The following is a 16,658-nucleotide window of genomic DNA, read 5'->3' as shown; positions in this document are numbered from 1 at the left end:
CCTCCACCTTCTTTTCTAGGTTTGGTGACCTGGTGACGCTAACTGACTCCATGTTTGTGTCCCTGTGATAGACTGGCAGCCTGTCCAGGGTGAACTCAGCCTCTCACCCAGTGACCACTGGGATAGGCTCCACCCCCAGCTCCCCAGTGACCCTTAACTAGAATAGAACATGAATGTAAGTTTTTATTATCTCCACCAAAGCCTTTATTATGTCACTGACTCTGTTTGTTTGATTACACTAAACTAACTGCTGCTGCATGAGCCACAGAGGAACCCATTAAATGTGATGCAGATCATTAATGCTGATCTTTGATCCTGCAACCAGGATCAACACAATCCAGAACAAAGTAAACCATTAAGGATGGCAACTTTGTAACATGACTAAAGATGAATGAGTAGGATCAAACAACAGGTTCAAAGTTGAGTGATTGGGGCTAAAGGTTGGGCTAAAAGGTCAGCAATCAGGAGGGTCAAAGATGAGTGATCAGGAACAAAGACTGTGATCAAAGGTTGGCAAGCAAGGTCAAAGATGAATGTTTAGGATTAAAGATGTGTCATCCAAATCAAAGCTGAATATCAATGAGTGATTAGGATCAAAGGTCTGGTTCAACAATAAGTGATTAGGATCAAGGATCAGTCAAAAAATGAATCAATGATCAGGAGTAAAGGTTAAGATCAAAGATAGGCAATCAGGTGCAAATATTGGGATCAAATATGAGTGAGCAGGATCAAATGTGAGGATCAAAGACCAGAAGAGTTACTGTGATAAAAGATATTGGGATCAACAGGTTAAACAATTAATCAGGTTTGAAGATGACTGCTCAGACCAAAGATCAGGCCGAAAGATGAGTGATCAAGATCAAATATCAAATTCAAGGTAGTCTGGCATCAAAAACGAGTGACAGGATCTAAGGCCAGAATAAAAAATGAGCGGTTAGAAATAAAAGCCAGGATCAAAGATGAGCAATCAGGATCAAATGTCTGGAACAAAAATCTGGATCCATGGTCACTAAACAGGATCAAAGATGAGTGATTAGAATTAAAGGTTGGAATGGAGGATGAGTGAGCAGTCTCAAAGATTGGGATCAAAGGTCAGCTATCAAGATCAAAAAACTGGACGTAAGTCAGTGATCACGACCAAAGATGAGTGACTAGGATCAAAGACTGGGATTAGATAAGTGGTCAGAATTGAAGATTTAGTTCATAGGTCAGCAAACAAGATGAAAGATAAGGGTCAAGATGAGATGAGTGATCATGAACAATTGTCAGAAGTCAGGATCAACACTGATGAGGACCAAAGGTTGGGGTAAAAATGAGTGATCAGGATTAAAGGTCTAGATCAAAGGGCAGAAATGTGGGTCATAGATGACTGATTAGGGTCAAAGACTGGGGTCAAAGGACTTCGGTAAAATAAAATGATGAGTGATTATGACCAAATAGCAGGATAAAAGATGAGTGATCAGGATCAAAGATGAGGGTCAAAGGACTGCAGTCAGATTTAACGGCAAGTGAAGACCAAAGAGCACGATTAAAGATTACTGATCAGGATCACAATCAATGGTCAGCCATCAGGGACAAAGGTGAGTGTTTCCACAGGTGGACTTCAGTCCAGATCAAGGTAATGGTCAACAATGTCTTTTCAGATGAGGTGGTTCTGTCAGGTGAAAGGACTGACACCAGGGATCAAAAGTACCTGGACAACAGCGTGCTGGGCACTGGTTATTCCATGAACACATCACCAGATCAAAGCCCCAGAGTTCAGGTCCATAACAGACTCTGACACAGAACAGGAGTCCGCCTGGACCCGACTGTCCTCACAGACTCAGGCAGCATCCACCAAGGGTACCAGTGAGGAAAGCCACCAAGAAGGTCTGCTGGTGGACTTTATTGCCTTGAGACTAAACATGTATGCTGTGCTGCTGAGAGGACACGTGCACATGAAGCATGTGCACGTGGAGCTAGTTTTAGCAGATGGAATTCCAACATTCCACAAGTTTGGTCTGTGTTTGCTCTATGTACCTACCTACCCTTCCACTTACCTACCTTTGCACCAACCTTTCTGCCTGTCTATGAACCGCTAACTGGAGACCTCAGAAACAAGCGATCTCGGTAACAGCTGTACTGACACGATATACATTCAGGAACTGCCACAAAGCACAGCATGTTTTCTGCAGCGGACGTTAAGACAGGTTGCCATTCAGTATTAGAAATGACATTACAAACAAACAAAACCACAAGCTTGATCACCATTTTTTCTAAGTTTTGTGTAGTGGTTCCCAGATCACTGGTCCTGGGGTCATTTTGTTCTGAGGTCTCTAGAAACCCTACCTACCTACCTATTGATGCTTTTGTGTCTTCCAGAAGTGGTCAAACACAAGACAAGATGAGATAGATTAGAAGTCTTCTAATGATCCAGAATATGACTGCTCTTGTTTTGACCCGGAAGAGGAAATCAGATGGTTTTATTCCGGTTGTAGTTTCCCTTCTTGGGGTTTCCTGAGAGTGTCATGGCTGTTTTCAAGCTTTGCCTCCTAACGTATAGATTCCTGAGCGGTTCTGCAGCTGCTTGACTTGTAGGACTTGAGGAGCCTTATGTGCCGCCTCGGGGTGCTTGCTGTGCATTCCTCGGGTGAGGACCACGGCTCTACGGTTCTACTTCTCAGACTTCGTGGAATCAGACTGTTGTGTCTCTAAAATGCCCGACTCATAACTGGCTGGTCTCCTGCTGTGGATTTGCTCTTATTCTAAACGTGGCCTTTTGTTTCAGTCTTTATGTTGGAAATGTTCCGTTTTTTTTCCTCTTGATGTTGATTTCTTGTGATTGTCATCCGACTTGAAGTTTTAAATTGCTACTTAAAAAACATCACTGTGATTATTCTGCCTTGTGATCGTTGTGTAAAACTGGTTTGACATATTTTAAGGGCAGCTCTATGTGTGTGTGTGTGTGTGCGTGCGTGTGTTTAGCAAACAGCTTTTATTTCCTCTTTCTGTCACATGACAGATGGAAACTGGAACCATCTGACATTCTGACAATAAAGTTAATAAGAGTATTACTCTGTTCCCATGTACTTCCTGCACTTCGTATTGGTCTGTGAAGTAGTACTTGTACTGTGAACCCATCAAACATCTCACATTCAGAAACAACTGAATGCGTTGTGTTTGGGGTGGGGAAACGTCTGGTTTGGGACACCACGTGTGTAACATTTCACAGTGTTTTTCCACACAGTTGTCAGATCTCACTTTTTTCAGTTGCGTCTGAACAGAAGTCAAACCTTTTCTAAGCCATTCGGACCTTGAAAAAGCTGTTCGTGCTTCCATCAGCTCTGGACTCGACCTGCAGCTGGTGTCTTTTCCTGAACCCCCCCAGACTGAGCGCGTCACCCCCGTCCTCCAATCGCTGCACTGGCTCCCCATCCTCTGTCCAACTGATTTAAAAATGTTATAGTTCTATTTAAAGCTCCAGGTTTGCTGTATCTCAGATGGACCTTCTGGCAATTTGTAGCTGAACTCTCAGGTCTTCTTTTGAAGAAAGTCCTCCTGTGTACCACTTCATCATGAAGGTGGATAACTGCACACAGATTTACCACAGAGTGTCAAACTGTGTGTATTTCTTAATAAATAAAGTCCAAGACATATTCAGTGGCAGCTTCACCATCAGAGAGCCTCAACCACAACAGACTGTTAAAGGGGACAACATGCACTATGAAGAACAGGGGGACGGAAACTTAGGATCAGGGTCATTTGGGTCGTTTCTGTTGTCATCATAATTTAAAAAGAGGAAACACAGCTGTTTGACAATAAATGGCTTCACACAAACCACTAACCATGAGGGAGAAAAAGTTACTGTGCCAAGGTATGTAAACTTATGAACACAACTGCATATACGTTATATACTCCAGTGTGACTTGTACACCTTACGTACTCCGACATGATTTATATATATACTCCAGTGTGACTTGTACACCTTACGTACTCCGACATGACTTATATATATACTCCAGTATATATATACTCAAGTTTCAGCTGCATGGTAAAAATAGGAACTCATTTTGGCACTAATCTCACGGTAGCTGTTTGGCGCCTTGCGACTTCTCGCTGCCGGTTTGCAGCAGTAACGCTCATGTTTTCTATCAGACGGAGGCTGAAACTGTGAACACGTGTCCTTAGAAGTTACAAAAAGCATTTCTTCACTAATTAACGCGATAAACAAGTCGCGTGAGTTGTCTGTCTGATGAAGACAAAGACGAGGCGATAAGTCGTGAACGATGTTTTGGACTCAGGTGTTTTCTTCACCGTCAGCTCTCGAACCGTGTGCTGAACCAGTTCTCTGTGAGCTGATGATTGGACTGGACGGGGTGGGCGTGTCCCCTCCAGCTGAAGGACCTTTTTGAAACGTTTATAACTGGATTTTGTGGGTTTTTTCTTGCTGTCTTTATGTCGTATGACATTTCAAAGCCGTTTGCTGTTGTGTATCTCGGTCAAAGATCGCACACCAGCTCAAAGAACAAAGTTCAGACTATGCAGTGGAACCGGATCAGCAAAGTTTCGTTTTCGTCTGCTGGAAAACAAACTGTGGAACTTCCAGCTCAAACTGGCCCTGCTGTTTGTTTCCTGTAAACGCTTAACGGCAACTAAACATGGCACAGCCGGTCACATCCTTCAGAATAAAAGCATTTTCACAGAGATCAGTGATATTTTGTCCGTTTTTGTACATGGTCAAAGTTTGATGCCAGTTTATTTTGCTCAGTGAGAAGCAGAAAATAAGATATGTCTGAACACTGTACTGCGTATGACACCTAGTAACAGCGGGTTTTGAACTCCAGTGACGTGGATTTGTGGAGTTTTGTAGCTGTCCACTGATTAGAAGTGATGGACAACCAGTGGACTGGCTGAACAGTCGCGGGGGGAGTATTGACCAATGGTCTGTGTCGGCCCTGTTACTCAGATTTTCGTGCTGCTACTTGTGGACTGATGTGCCATGGCGGGGAAGGACAGCGGGACTGAGTGATGATAAAAGGGTTTCTGAATGCAAAGTGACTGAGCAGAGCGGTGAGTCTCCCCAAAAACAGAAAGACACAAGAAGACGTTGTTTAGGGAGATACGGAAAAAGGGGGACCAGCTCCCAAAACAGCATCTCTTGTTGTCATGGTGATATACAGTATATGACATGGCCCCATTGAGACTCACAAAATTATCACGAGCACGTCCAAAAATGCTTCTCAAAGAGGAAAAAACATCCATAGGTTGCACTGGTGTATAAGTCGCACCTTTTTTCTGGATGTGGAACTCACTTGGTAACACAGTATTTCTCTGGTGGGGTGTCGCACATGTGCACATTACAGCCTGTGCTGTTACTTAATATAAGGTCTTAAATTCCAAAAAACAAGCAAGTTGGACAAATAAATGTACGATGGACAGCAGAGCAGATGGTATTTGATGCAGTTTGGACAAATGGAATAAAAAATAATTTACAGTCGTACATAAAAATTACACATCATGCATAAACAGAAATTTTAAAGTTGTCCAAAGATATAAAAATGATCAAAAGATATAAAAATGATCAAGAAATATAAAAAGTCCCTATATATATATATATATATATATATATATATATATATATATATATATTTTAAATGTCAGAATTATAAAATTGTCCTAAATCAAGTTTAAATGAAACATGACTTGGTAAAAACTCCATGTATGTATGAACCTGTTAAAAATGAACCATACTTCCAAAAAAGTGTTCAATAATACATAAAAAGCACCTTTTCTCTGTGACTACAGCAGGTTGATTCTTATTGTTTTTAATGCACAAATGTGTTTAGACGTGTGGCGGTTTGCCACGCCCTTCTTCAGACGTTGCTCCCTCCAGACAGGTGTGACGTGTTGTACGGCTTTTTAAAGAACACGAACAACACTCAGCCAGTCCCGGTCCTGGGGACAGCAAAAGACTGCCTCAAAACCTCCTGACATGTCTGACGGTACAGCGCCACAGATGCTACGCGTGATGGTAGAGCCGAGCGCGGCGGTGGCTCACTGCTCAGTGCCGGGACGTGGACTGGAGCAGCTGATGCTGTACTTTAGATGTGGCCTAACAGAGCTTATGAAAAGGATTGTTTGAGGTTCTGCTTGTCTTCATTGAAACCTGATAACCACTCGCTGGACCATATGATGAACTTATCTATCCTCCTGTAATGTCACATGATCAGTGAGCGACATTACTGGATGATAAAGCTTAGTGTCATCCGCGAAGATTTTACAAATTAAAGATATACTTGCTGGCAAGTCATTAATAAATAAAAATAATGCAGGTCCCAGCACCAATGCTTGTGGGACACCACTGCTAACACCTCTCCAATCTGATTTAGCACTACTAACTCGTACTGTTTTCTGCGGTGGAACAGTTAAGTTTACTTATGATTCTACAACTTGTAAATGAACCTGCCGTGATGAACTGAATCACTTCACATCTAAAGGTCAGCCTTGATCCCTCCGTTCTAAAACCACAATGTTCATCACACAGTACACTGTTATTTTCAATAAATTTAACAACAGCTTCTCTGATGAGTTTTTCACAAAAAATTACAAATTTGTGAAGTTAGACTTACAGCTCTTTAATTACCATTAACAGTTCATCAGCCCTTTTTTTCATCAGCCCTTTTCCAGATCTCAGGCAGTTTACTTTGATCTACAAAGTGTCGTAAAATACAATATAATGGAAAGCTTTCTATACGTTAATAATACGAATGCTAATAACATTAATGTTAGCATAAATACCAACACCACTGAAAAGACTTGTGAAGACTTAAATAAAACCAAAACCTTACAGAAGCTTTTTTTGGTTTGGTTTTGTCTCGGTGCTTTTATTTTGCGGCCGGCCCCGCCCTGACTTCCGGTGCGAGCGTGTCTGACTTGACAGCGCCGTTATCCGTGCGGACGCACGCAGCTGTCGCTCATTGAGTCGGAGGCGCGCGCTGCCGTCGGTACGTTCCCTCTTTGGCGGGTTTCCTGGGCCGTTGGAGTCGACGGTTAACGATGAAGACGCTCGTGCTGCTGCTGCTGGGCCTCGTGGCGCTCTGCGCGCTCTCAGGTAACGACTCGTTAACGGCTCTTTAACGGCCTGTTGGGGCGCCCGAAGTCCACCTCCCGGTGTGGGTGTCGCCCACTTTACGTGTTTCTCAAAGTTTGTTGTTTTTGCCCTCACCGTGACTTCCTGGTTTTTAGGGAACGCACTTCCTCCTCCAGGTCGCCGTGCGTGTGAGTCACGTGTCCTCAGGCCCCCCCGGGGGGGGGGGGGGGGGGACGTGTCACTTTTTAAAAATAAGTAAAATTTTTATTACTGTATTTGAGTTTATAAAAAATTGACAAATGTGAGGACAATTTTAAATGTTTGGAACAAAGTTCTCAAACAAACAAAACTCACGAGTATTTTTTTTTATGTTTTTAAGTGCGTTTTAATTTCTAAAACTATTTATTTTTGTCTTTAACTTTGAGTAAAGGCAGCGTTGCAACGTGTGGGACAAAGTATGACTCAGTGTTCAGACTGAAGGTCCCTTTTTAATAACTTGTGTATGACGTCACTCCAATGCTGCGTTTAAGGACTGCTGGGAACTCTGAATGTCCCGCCTTCACCTCTGGGGGGGAAAAAAATCAAATGGTTTCATTTTCTCCTCATTAACTTTAAGATCGTTTGCCTTGATGATCTATTTAAGCATAAAAATTCAAAAAGAAAAAATAATATAGCACCTTCAACTGCACCACAGACTAAAACAGTTAAATGTGGTCTATTAAACATTAGGTCTCTCTCTTCTAAGTCCCTGTTGGTAAATGATATAATAATTGATCAACATATTGATTTATTCTGCCTAACAGAAACCTGGTTACAGCAGGATGAATATGTTAGTTTAAATGAGTCAACACCCCCGAGTCACACTAACTGTCAGAATGCTCGTAGCACGGGCCGAGGCGGAGGATTAGCAGCAATCTTCCATTCCATCTTATTAATTAATCAAAAACCCAGACAGAGCTTTAATTCATTTGAAAGCTTGACTCTTAATCTTGTCCATCCAAATTGGAAGTCCCAAAAACCAGTTTTATTTGTTATTATCTATCGTCCACCTGGTCGTTACTGTGAGTTTCTCTATGAATTTTCAGACCTTTTGTCTGACTTAGTGCTTAGCTCAGATAAGATAATTATAGTGGGCGATTTTAACATCCACACAGACGCTGAGAATGACAGCCTCAACACTGCATTTAATCTATTATTAGACTCTATTGGCTTTGCTCAAAAAGTAAATGAGTCCACCCACCACTTTAATCATATCTTAGATCTTGTTCTGACTTATGGTATGGAAATAGAAGACTTAACAGTATTCCCTGAAAACTCCCTTCTGTCTGATCATTTCTTAATAACATTTACATTTACTCTGATGGACTACCCAGCAGTGGGGAATAAGTTTCATTACACTAGAAGTCTTTCAGAAAGCACTGTAACTAGGTTTAAGGATATGATTCCTTCTTTATGTTCTCTAATGCCATATACCAAGACAGTGCAGAGTAGCTACCTAAACTCTGTGAGATAGAGTATCTCGTCAATACTTTTACATCCTCATTGAAGACAACTTTGGATGCTGTAGCTCCTCTGAAAAAGAGAGCTTTACATCAGAAGTGCCTGACTCCGTGGTATAACTCACAAACTCGTAGCTTAAAGCAGATAACCCGTAAGTTGGAGAGGAAATGGCGTCTCACTAATTTAGAAGATCTTGACTTGGCCTGGAAAAAGAGTCTGTTGCTCTATAAAAAAGCCCTCCGTAAAGCTAGGATATCTTTCTACTCATCACTAATTGAAGAAAATAAGAACAACCCCAGGTTTCTTTTCAGCACTGTAGCCAGGCTGACAAAGAGTCAGAGCTCTATTGAGCCAAGTATTCCTTTAACTAGTAATGACTTCATGACTTTCTTTGCTAATAAAATTTTAACTATTAGAGAAAAAATTGCTCATAACCATCCCAAAGACGTATCGTTATCTTTGGCTGCTTTCAATGATGCCGGTATTTGGTTAGACTCTTTCTCTCCGATTGTTCTGTCTGAGTTATTTTCATTAGTTACTTCATCCAAACCATCAACATGTTTATTAGACCCCATTCCTACCAGGCTGCTCAAGGAAGCCCTACCATTATTTAATGCTTCGATCTTAAATATGATCAATCTATCTTTGTTAGTTGGCTATGTACCACAGGCTTTTAAGGTGGCAGTAATTAAACCATTACTTAAAAAGCCATCACTTGACCCAGCTATCTTAGCTAATTATAGGCCAATCTCCAACCTTCCTTTTCTCTCAAAGATTCTTGAAAGGGTAGTTGTAAAACAGCTAACTGATCATCTGCAGAGGAATGGTCTATTTGAAGAGTTTCAGTCAGGTTTTAGAATTCATCATAGTACAGAAACAGCATTAGTGAAGGTTACAAATGATCTTCTTATGGCCTCGGACAGTGGACTCATCTCTGTGCTTGTTCTGTTAGACCTCAGTGCTGCTTTTGATACTGTTGACCATAAAATTTTATTACAGAGATTAGAGCATGTCATAGGTATTAAAGGCACTGCGCTGCGGTGGTTTGAATCATATTTGTCTAATAGATTACAATTTGTTCATGTAAATGGGGAATCTTCTTCACAGACTAAAGTTAATTATGGAGTTCCACAAGGTTCTGTGCTAGGACCAATTTTATTCACTTTATACATGCTTCCCTTAGGCAGTATTATTAGACGGTATTGCTTAAATTTTCATTGTTACGCAGATGATACCCAGCTTTATCTATCCATGAAGCCAGAGGACACACACCAATTAGCTAAACTGCAGGATTGTCTTACAGACATAAAGACATGTATGACCTCTAATTTCCTGCTTTTAAACTCAGATAAAACTGAAGTTATTGTACTTGGCACCATAAATCTTAGAAACATGGTGTCTAACCAGATCCTTACTCTGGATGGCATTACCCTGACCTCTAGTAATACTGTGAGAAATCTTGGAGTCATTTTTGATCAGGATATGTCATTCAAAGCGCATATTAAACAAATATGTTGCATTTACGCAATATCTCTAAAATTAGAAAGGTCTTGTCTCAGAGTGATGCTGAAAAACTAATTCATGCATTTATTTCCTCTAGGCTGGACTATTGTAATTCATTATTATCAGGTTGTCCTAAAAGTTCCCTAAAAAGCCTTCAGTTAATTCAAAATGCTGCAGCTAGAGTACTGACGGGGACTAGAAGGAGAGAGCATATCTCACCCATATTGGCCTCTCTTCATTGGCTTCCTGTTAATTCTAGAATAGAATTTAAAATTCTTCTTCTTACTTATAAGGTTTTGAATAATCAGGTCCCATCTTATCTTAGGGACCTCGTAGTACCATATCACCCCAATAGAGCGCTTCGCTCTCAGACTGCAGGCTTACTTGTAGTTCCTAGGGTTTGTAAGAGTAGAATGGGAGGCAGAGCCTTCAGCTTTCAGGCTCCTCTCCTGTGGAACCAGCTCCCAATTCGGATCAGGGAGACAGACACCCTCTCTACTTTTAAGATTAGGCTTAAAACTTTCCTTTTCGCTAAGGCTTATAGTTAGGGCTGGATCAGGTGACCCTGAACCATCCCTTAGTTATGCTGCTATAGACGTAGACTGCTGGGGGGTTCCCATGATGCACTGTTTCTTTCTCTTTTTGCTCTGTATGCACCACTCTGCATTTAATCATTAGTGATCGATCTCTGCTCTCTTCCACAGCATGTCTTTTTCCTGGTTCTCTCCCTCAGCCCCAACCAGTCCCAGCAGAAGACTGCCCCTCCCTGAGCCTGGTTCTGCTGGAGGTTTCTTCCTGTTAAAAGGGAGTTTTTCCTTCCCACTGTAGCCAAGTGCTTGCTCACAGGGGGTCGTTTTGACCGTTGGGGTTTTACATAATTATTGTATGCCCTTGCCTTACAATATAAAGCGCCTTGGGGCAACTGTTTGTTGTGATTTGGCGCTATATAAATAAAATTGATTTTAATGTCTTATAACTAAGAATTTAAGGTTTTTTATTGTTCTGGTGTTGTTACGGTGATCACCAGCACATCTTTCTGCTGTTATGGATTTTATGGAATGTTGGAAAACAGACCTTTTCCCACACACACATGTGCACTTTGTGCATTAGATTTGAAATGATGCAGTTTTTTTAATTGAGATTTTAATTTTCCCCCCACTCTGGCGGTGCATTAAACGCAGCATAACCCAGACCGGAGTCTCTCTTTGGTCTGATGACATAAACCAGGACCAGTCAAAAAGGAAGAGATGAATACCGGAGAACTTAAATTAAGCATGTTAACATTTATGTGGAATATCTCTTGAGAGCAGAATAAGAAGTTCCAAAGATCCACATCCTGAATGAGCTTATCGGCAGTAAAACTCCAACAGCCGAGGATTTGATCAGGGAATAAATGACTAAAAACAGAAGTGTGGCAGAAACTGGAAACCGAACGAGGGAAGTGGAATTAAACCTGAGTAATGACATGAAGACGAATCCCAAAGTCAAAGGGAACATCCGGTCATCTCAAAGCCTCGTGATGCACACTCGCTCCTACAGACGGCGTGAGAAGGAAAATCAAATATTGATTATAGACACCCCCCCCCCCCCCATGTTCTCTGTTAAAACGAGATGTAACTTTGAAACGACATAATGATTCAGTAGAAGGGTGATTCTTTAACTACGGGCACTATTGGCCTTGTAAATGTAATTTCCACCACACCATTGCCTTACAATATAAAGCGCCTTGGGGCAGCTGTTTGTGATTTGGCGCTATATACATGTGCTCTGATGTCACTGTTTATCTCCATAGAAACTACTCAAACAATCTTTCATACAAACTGTTTAAAGGGACATTACAGTGTTGTGGTGGAAATTACAGCAATAGTGTGGGACAATTACATTTTGTTTAAAAAAAAAAAAAATCACAACAGTTGTATGACATTGAATACCCCAATTATGTTTTGATTATTTTACTGATATTTTATTCAGAGATATTTTAAAACATTAGAAAAAATGTTTCATTACCATTCATTTTTATCATTGAAGATCAAAAGTCTGTGTGTGGGGACAAGCACAAAATGGCAATATTTGCATATAATGATGCTGGAAAAAGGTGAAAAAGTCATCATAGACTAATTAGAACAAATTTCTTAAAACACTTTCATTGTAAAGATAACTATAAAAGTGTGAAATTTCCCCTTTTTTCTGTTTTTCATACAAAAAAAAAAAAACAAAGAATCACCCAGAAACAAAATTTAGTCTGTTTGAAATTTGAAAAGTTGAACAGCCTTAAGGGGTGAGAATGAGATGACAAAATAAAAAAGAACTTTTTTTTTGTGAAACGTTAATAAGAATCTGAAGTATTTCAAAATAAAAGGCTGAGATTAAATACAGAGGCCTCTGGAGATGTAATAATGGTCCAGAAGGAGTAAAAGTCCTCAGGATTGGACATTTATCCTCAGACTAGGAGAACCCAGTGGTTGGGTCTTTAGATCATCTTCTAAAGAGGACAACAAATATTTGCTAAGATGTACCGCCGTCTGGTGTCCCACACGGGTTTTTTTAAACAGCTTTGCGTTGTTTGTTTTGTTTTTGTCATCTCTCATCTGATGTTGTTGACATCAGTAAAAGGAAGACACACCACTCCTTCTGCAACGATGAGGCCTGCAGGTTGGTTTGGTAGTACCACGCCTACCACCACCACCAAGACGCCTACCACCACCACCAAGACGCCTACCACCACCACCAAGACGCCGCCTACCACCACCACCAAGACGCCGCCTACCACCACCACCAAGACGCCGCCTACCACCACCACCAAGACGCCGCCTACCACCACCACCAAGACGCCGCCTACCACCACCACCAAGACGCCGCCTACCACCACCACCAAGACGCCGCCTACCACCACCAAGACGACGCCCACAACGGCCAAGACGACCACACCTGCACCTATACCGCCTACTTCTTCTACCCCATTAACTGTAGGAAGCTACAACGTGACCTCGGACAAAAAGGTGATTTGTCTGCTGGCTAAGATGGCACTGCAGATCCGACTGGCGACGCCTCAGGTAAATCTCATTCATCATGCGACATGAAAAGGTCAACTTGATCAGACGTCTTTGTATTTGTGTTTCATGACCCCGTGAGGTCAAATGTCATCTCTGCTGTACAAGTCTTGACTTCGTTTTAGTAGCGTGGTTGTCCACGCCGGCCGTTAACGCTGCTGTGCTCTTATTTTCAGGCTAATGGAACCTTCAACGTCATGCCCAACGAGACCAGAGCAAGCGGGGTCTGTAGCGATACGACGGCAGAACTCGATCTGACCTTCAGAGAAGGTTCAGTCAACTTCACCTTCAGCAAGGTGCGTCTCCTCGGCTACGTATTCAGTGGAAGTTTAACAGTGAAGGGCGGGGCCACGTGATCAAACAAACAAAACTCATACCGTAACTCAAAGTGCTGACATCAAACTGAGAACCGGCAAGGATCGACCTTGGTGCTTGTTTCTAGACCTGTGGAGACTAATCCAGAGGATTAGAGACTGAATGTCAAGTCTTAAAGGGGATCCAGATTTGGTTGGTGGTTTGTAGGGCGGGGGGGAGTGTCAGGTTAGACCACACAAGCAGCTTCAGGTGGTTCATTAGTCACCAGTTGCACCCCTTGGGGGGATGTGACCATCAGCCCTCAGTCTGTTTAGTCTGGATGGGCTCAGTCTTGGGAACCGGTCCCTCGACCCCTCTGTCCCACACAGTACTAGTGCTTGGACATGGGCAGTGAGGGAGCGCAGGAGAAGCTGTTGTCTAAAAATCTGAGGAAGGACACAAGTTCAGTTTTGTCATCACTTTATCAGAATTAAAACTCAGTTTACAAAATCCTGAAACCTGTTGATGTGGAAACTAAATGAATCCAGTTCCGATCACCAAAGCCGGGTCCTAAATACTTGTTTCTCCTCTTCAGAATTCTTCCGGGAAGGGCTACGTCACAGCCTTGGCCTTTACGCTCCTGTACCCTTTAGCCAAAGGAGGTAAGTCGTGACTGGCTTGAGTATTTTTTGTTTGTGTCCAGCTTCCTTGTTCCTGTGGTTTGAACTGTGTCCAATGTGCCGACTGTCACGGCGCTCCGCCTCGCGGCGCTATGCGGTCCGGCAGGTTTGACTTCATGTGACACCAAGAAGTCATTCTGATGGAATGTTTTTGTTTTTTCCAGCATCCAAACCCTACAGTCAGAAGAACACATCACTGGAACTCTTCGTAGCTCAAGCGGCACATTGCTACGCGTGCCGCAGCGACTCGGTCTACATGGGCCACGGTTTGCACCTGGACATCACTGACGTCCAGCTGCAGGCCTTCCAGGTCTCCAACAACAAATTCGGCTCTTGTGAGTAGAAGATTGGGTTTGTCCCAACTGGGAACACGAGTCGGGCTTCTTGCTGCATTTGGTTGGAAGTCTGTATATCTAACTTCCGGTCTAAACACATTCCCAGTGTGGATGCTCGGAACACTGAGCTCCTTCTCAACAACATTTAGGGAGTGGGGGGGGAGATTGTCGGAAAGATCCACGACCAGAGTTGGCACTTGAAGCAAATTGACCCGGATGATGTCGGAGTTCCTGATGTGGAATTCTGCCAATTATTTGTTCTGTTGCACTTTTCCCGGTCTGAGTCAAGGTCAAACTACAATGGAACGCAGCATTACCCACTCAGTGTCGCCCCCAGTGGTGGTGTAGGGAGCTACAGAGTAAAAGAATCTGGAATCTTTGACCTCCTGCTTGTTGTCGAGGGTAACCAGAGGTCATGATTCCAGGTTGGAGTCTGTGTGTATAGCGCGGCTAACGCTAACCCTGGTTTGTGTTTCAGCTGATCACTGTTCCAGTGACCCCAACGATTACCGCGTTGCCATCGCGGTGGGTGTGACGCTGCTGGTGCTGGTCATCATCGTGGTGGTGGTTTACCTGCTGGGCCGCAGGAAGAGGACCGATGGCTACCAGTCTCTGTGAGGGCGGGGCCGGGCCACAGACTGTTTCTGGTATTAAAGGGCACTTCTATTTTGAACCGCTTTGAATTTACCATAACGGCGGTGAGATTTTTCCGAATGGCCAGTCTGTGTGTGAACTTTAAACGTTACCCCCCGAGACGCTGTTTATATGCAGACGACACGATTGTTCTGGCGAAGCTTCATGTTCCATTTTTACCGCCAAACTCTAACCATGCTGTGGAACCTGTAAATATGTTTTGTCAAACTCTCTGCTAGCTAATGTGGCGCTTTTTGTAATGTTTGATCGATTCAGGGGTTAATCGGTAAGTGAGGGAAGCTCTTCAGCATTATTGATCAGCACAAAGGGAACTGCACTGATTTCCAGCCAATCACTGCCCACCTCTCGTGACTTTTTTTTTTTCTCTGTTGCACCCCGTCCGTGTTGGCTGACTGCGCTGTACATTGCGATGATGCACAAACTGATGCTTTCAGGTCCTTGGAATGATTGGTTTTAATGATCTTGAAGCTGCGTGGGGGGCGGAGTTTTACAGAGGGCGTCATCTAAGTGCAACTTGTTTTTGCACGTGATTGGCAGCAGACTAACGGCAACCAGCTGATGTCAAATAGTAGCTTTTCAAAATAAAATCCCAGCTAAGGCTTGTTCCTGTGGAGGTTAATAAAATAAAAGGACTAAACTCTGCACCACTTCACTGTAATCACAAATGTACATCTGACTCTTTAAATAAACTGCAGCACAGCTGTTTGGATGAAGGTCGGTGTGTGGGGGTCAGAGGTCATGGATAGCCGCAGGCTCGTCTTTCTCAGGTTCGGATGTGTTTTTGTTGTAATAATAAATAAGGGAGCTTCTGTCTCAGCACTTTTTTTTTTTTTTTAATCTGTTCATCTCTCTGTGCCAATAAAAGACCGATCAGTTTGCTACCGTGTCTGCGGCTTCTTCTCATCTCCTCAGCGGGAATCGAACACATAAATCTGAAAGGTTTCATGTTGCTGAAGGTTCCTGTCAGGTGCTGCAGCTCCTGATGTGACCGCGGAGCTGGTTGGTTTGATCTTCAGACACCAGGTGGATGGTTGGTTGGGTTTGTTTTTTTGTTTTTTTTTCTTTTCTTTTCGTGCTGCGTTCACTTCCTGCTGCCTCGAGACGTTCTGTCTTTAGTCACATGAAATGTTGCTGAACTGGGTTCTGGTCAGGTGACATTCCTCTAAATGTCGCCCTGCACTTCCTCTTCACAAAACAAAGTCAAACTACTCGACTCATCACTTTTAACCAAAACCTAAACTCCAGAACGTTCAGTCACACATGGTCCAAACTTTACTTTTATAGAAATAATGTGGAGCATTTTTTAGTTTTGACTCCAACCTGACAACAGCTCCCACACCGTGTGTGTGTGTGTGTGTCGGGGTGCGCTTGTATTTATGGACGTGTCAAACTTGAGGTTTGAAACTAGGAGCTGTGTACATGAAGCAGCTCAAAGTCAAAACTTATTTCTGCAAAAGGAGGATCTCCTAAATATTGATGTATGTGTTTTCTGTTGGGGTTCTCAAATTTATGCACCTGCCTAATTTTGTTTAAATATTTCTTGCACACTTTCTGTAACTCTTATAAACTTAAT

General features: G+C 42.7%; 1 protein-coding gene across 1 annotated transcript; it reads left to right on the top strand.

The window, feature by feature from the left end:
- Positions 1-6,931: 6,931 nt before the first annotated feature.
- On the top strand, positions 6,932-15,966 carry si:ch211-212k18.7 (cell wall protein DAN4). Its single transcript, XM_034165252.1, has 6 exons — positions 6,932-7,090; positions 12,680-13,125; positions 13,299-13,418; positions 14,012-14,078; positions 14,261-14,431; positions 14,910-15,966. The coding sequence occupies exons 1-6, from the start codon at positions 7,036-7,038 to the stop codon at positions 15,047-15,049; spliced, it is 999 nt and encodes a 332-aa protein (XP_034021143.1). The 5' UTR covers positions 6,932-7,035; the 3' UTR covers positions 15,050-15,966.
- Positions 15,967-16,658: the final 692 nt, after the last annotated feature.

This window comes from Thalassophryne amazonica, unplaced genomic scaffold (genome assembly GCF_902500255.1).
Source record: "Thalassophryne amazonica unplaced genomic scaffold, fThaAma1.1, whole genome shotgun sequence".
Classification (NCBI taxonomy): domain Eukaryota; kingdom Metazoa; phylum Chordata; class Actinopteri; order Batrachoidiformes; family Batrachoididae; genus Thalassophryne; species Thalassophryne amazonica.
Note: the sequence above shows the minus strand (reverse complement) of the source record. Positions and strands in the feature narration are given on the sequence as shown.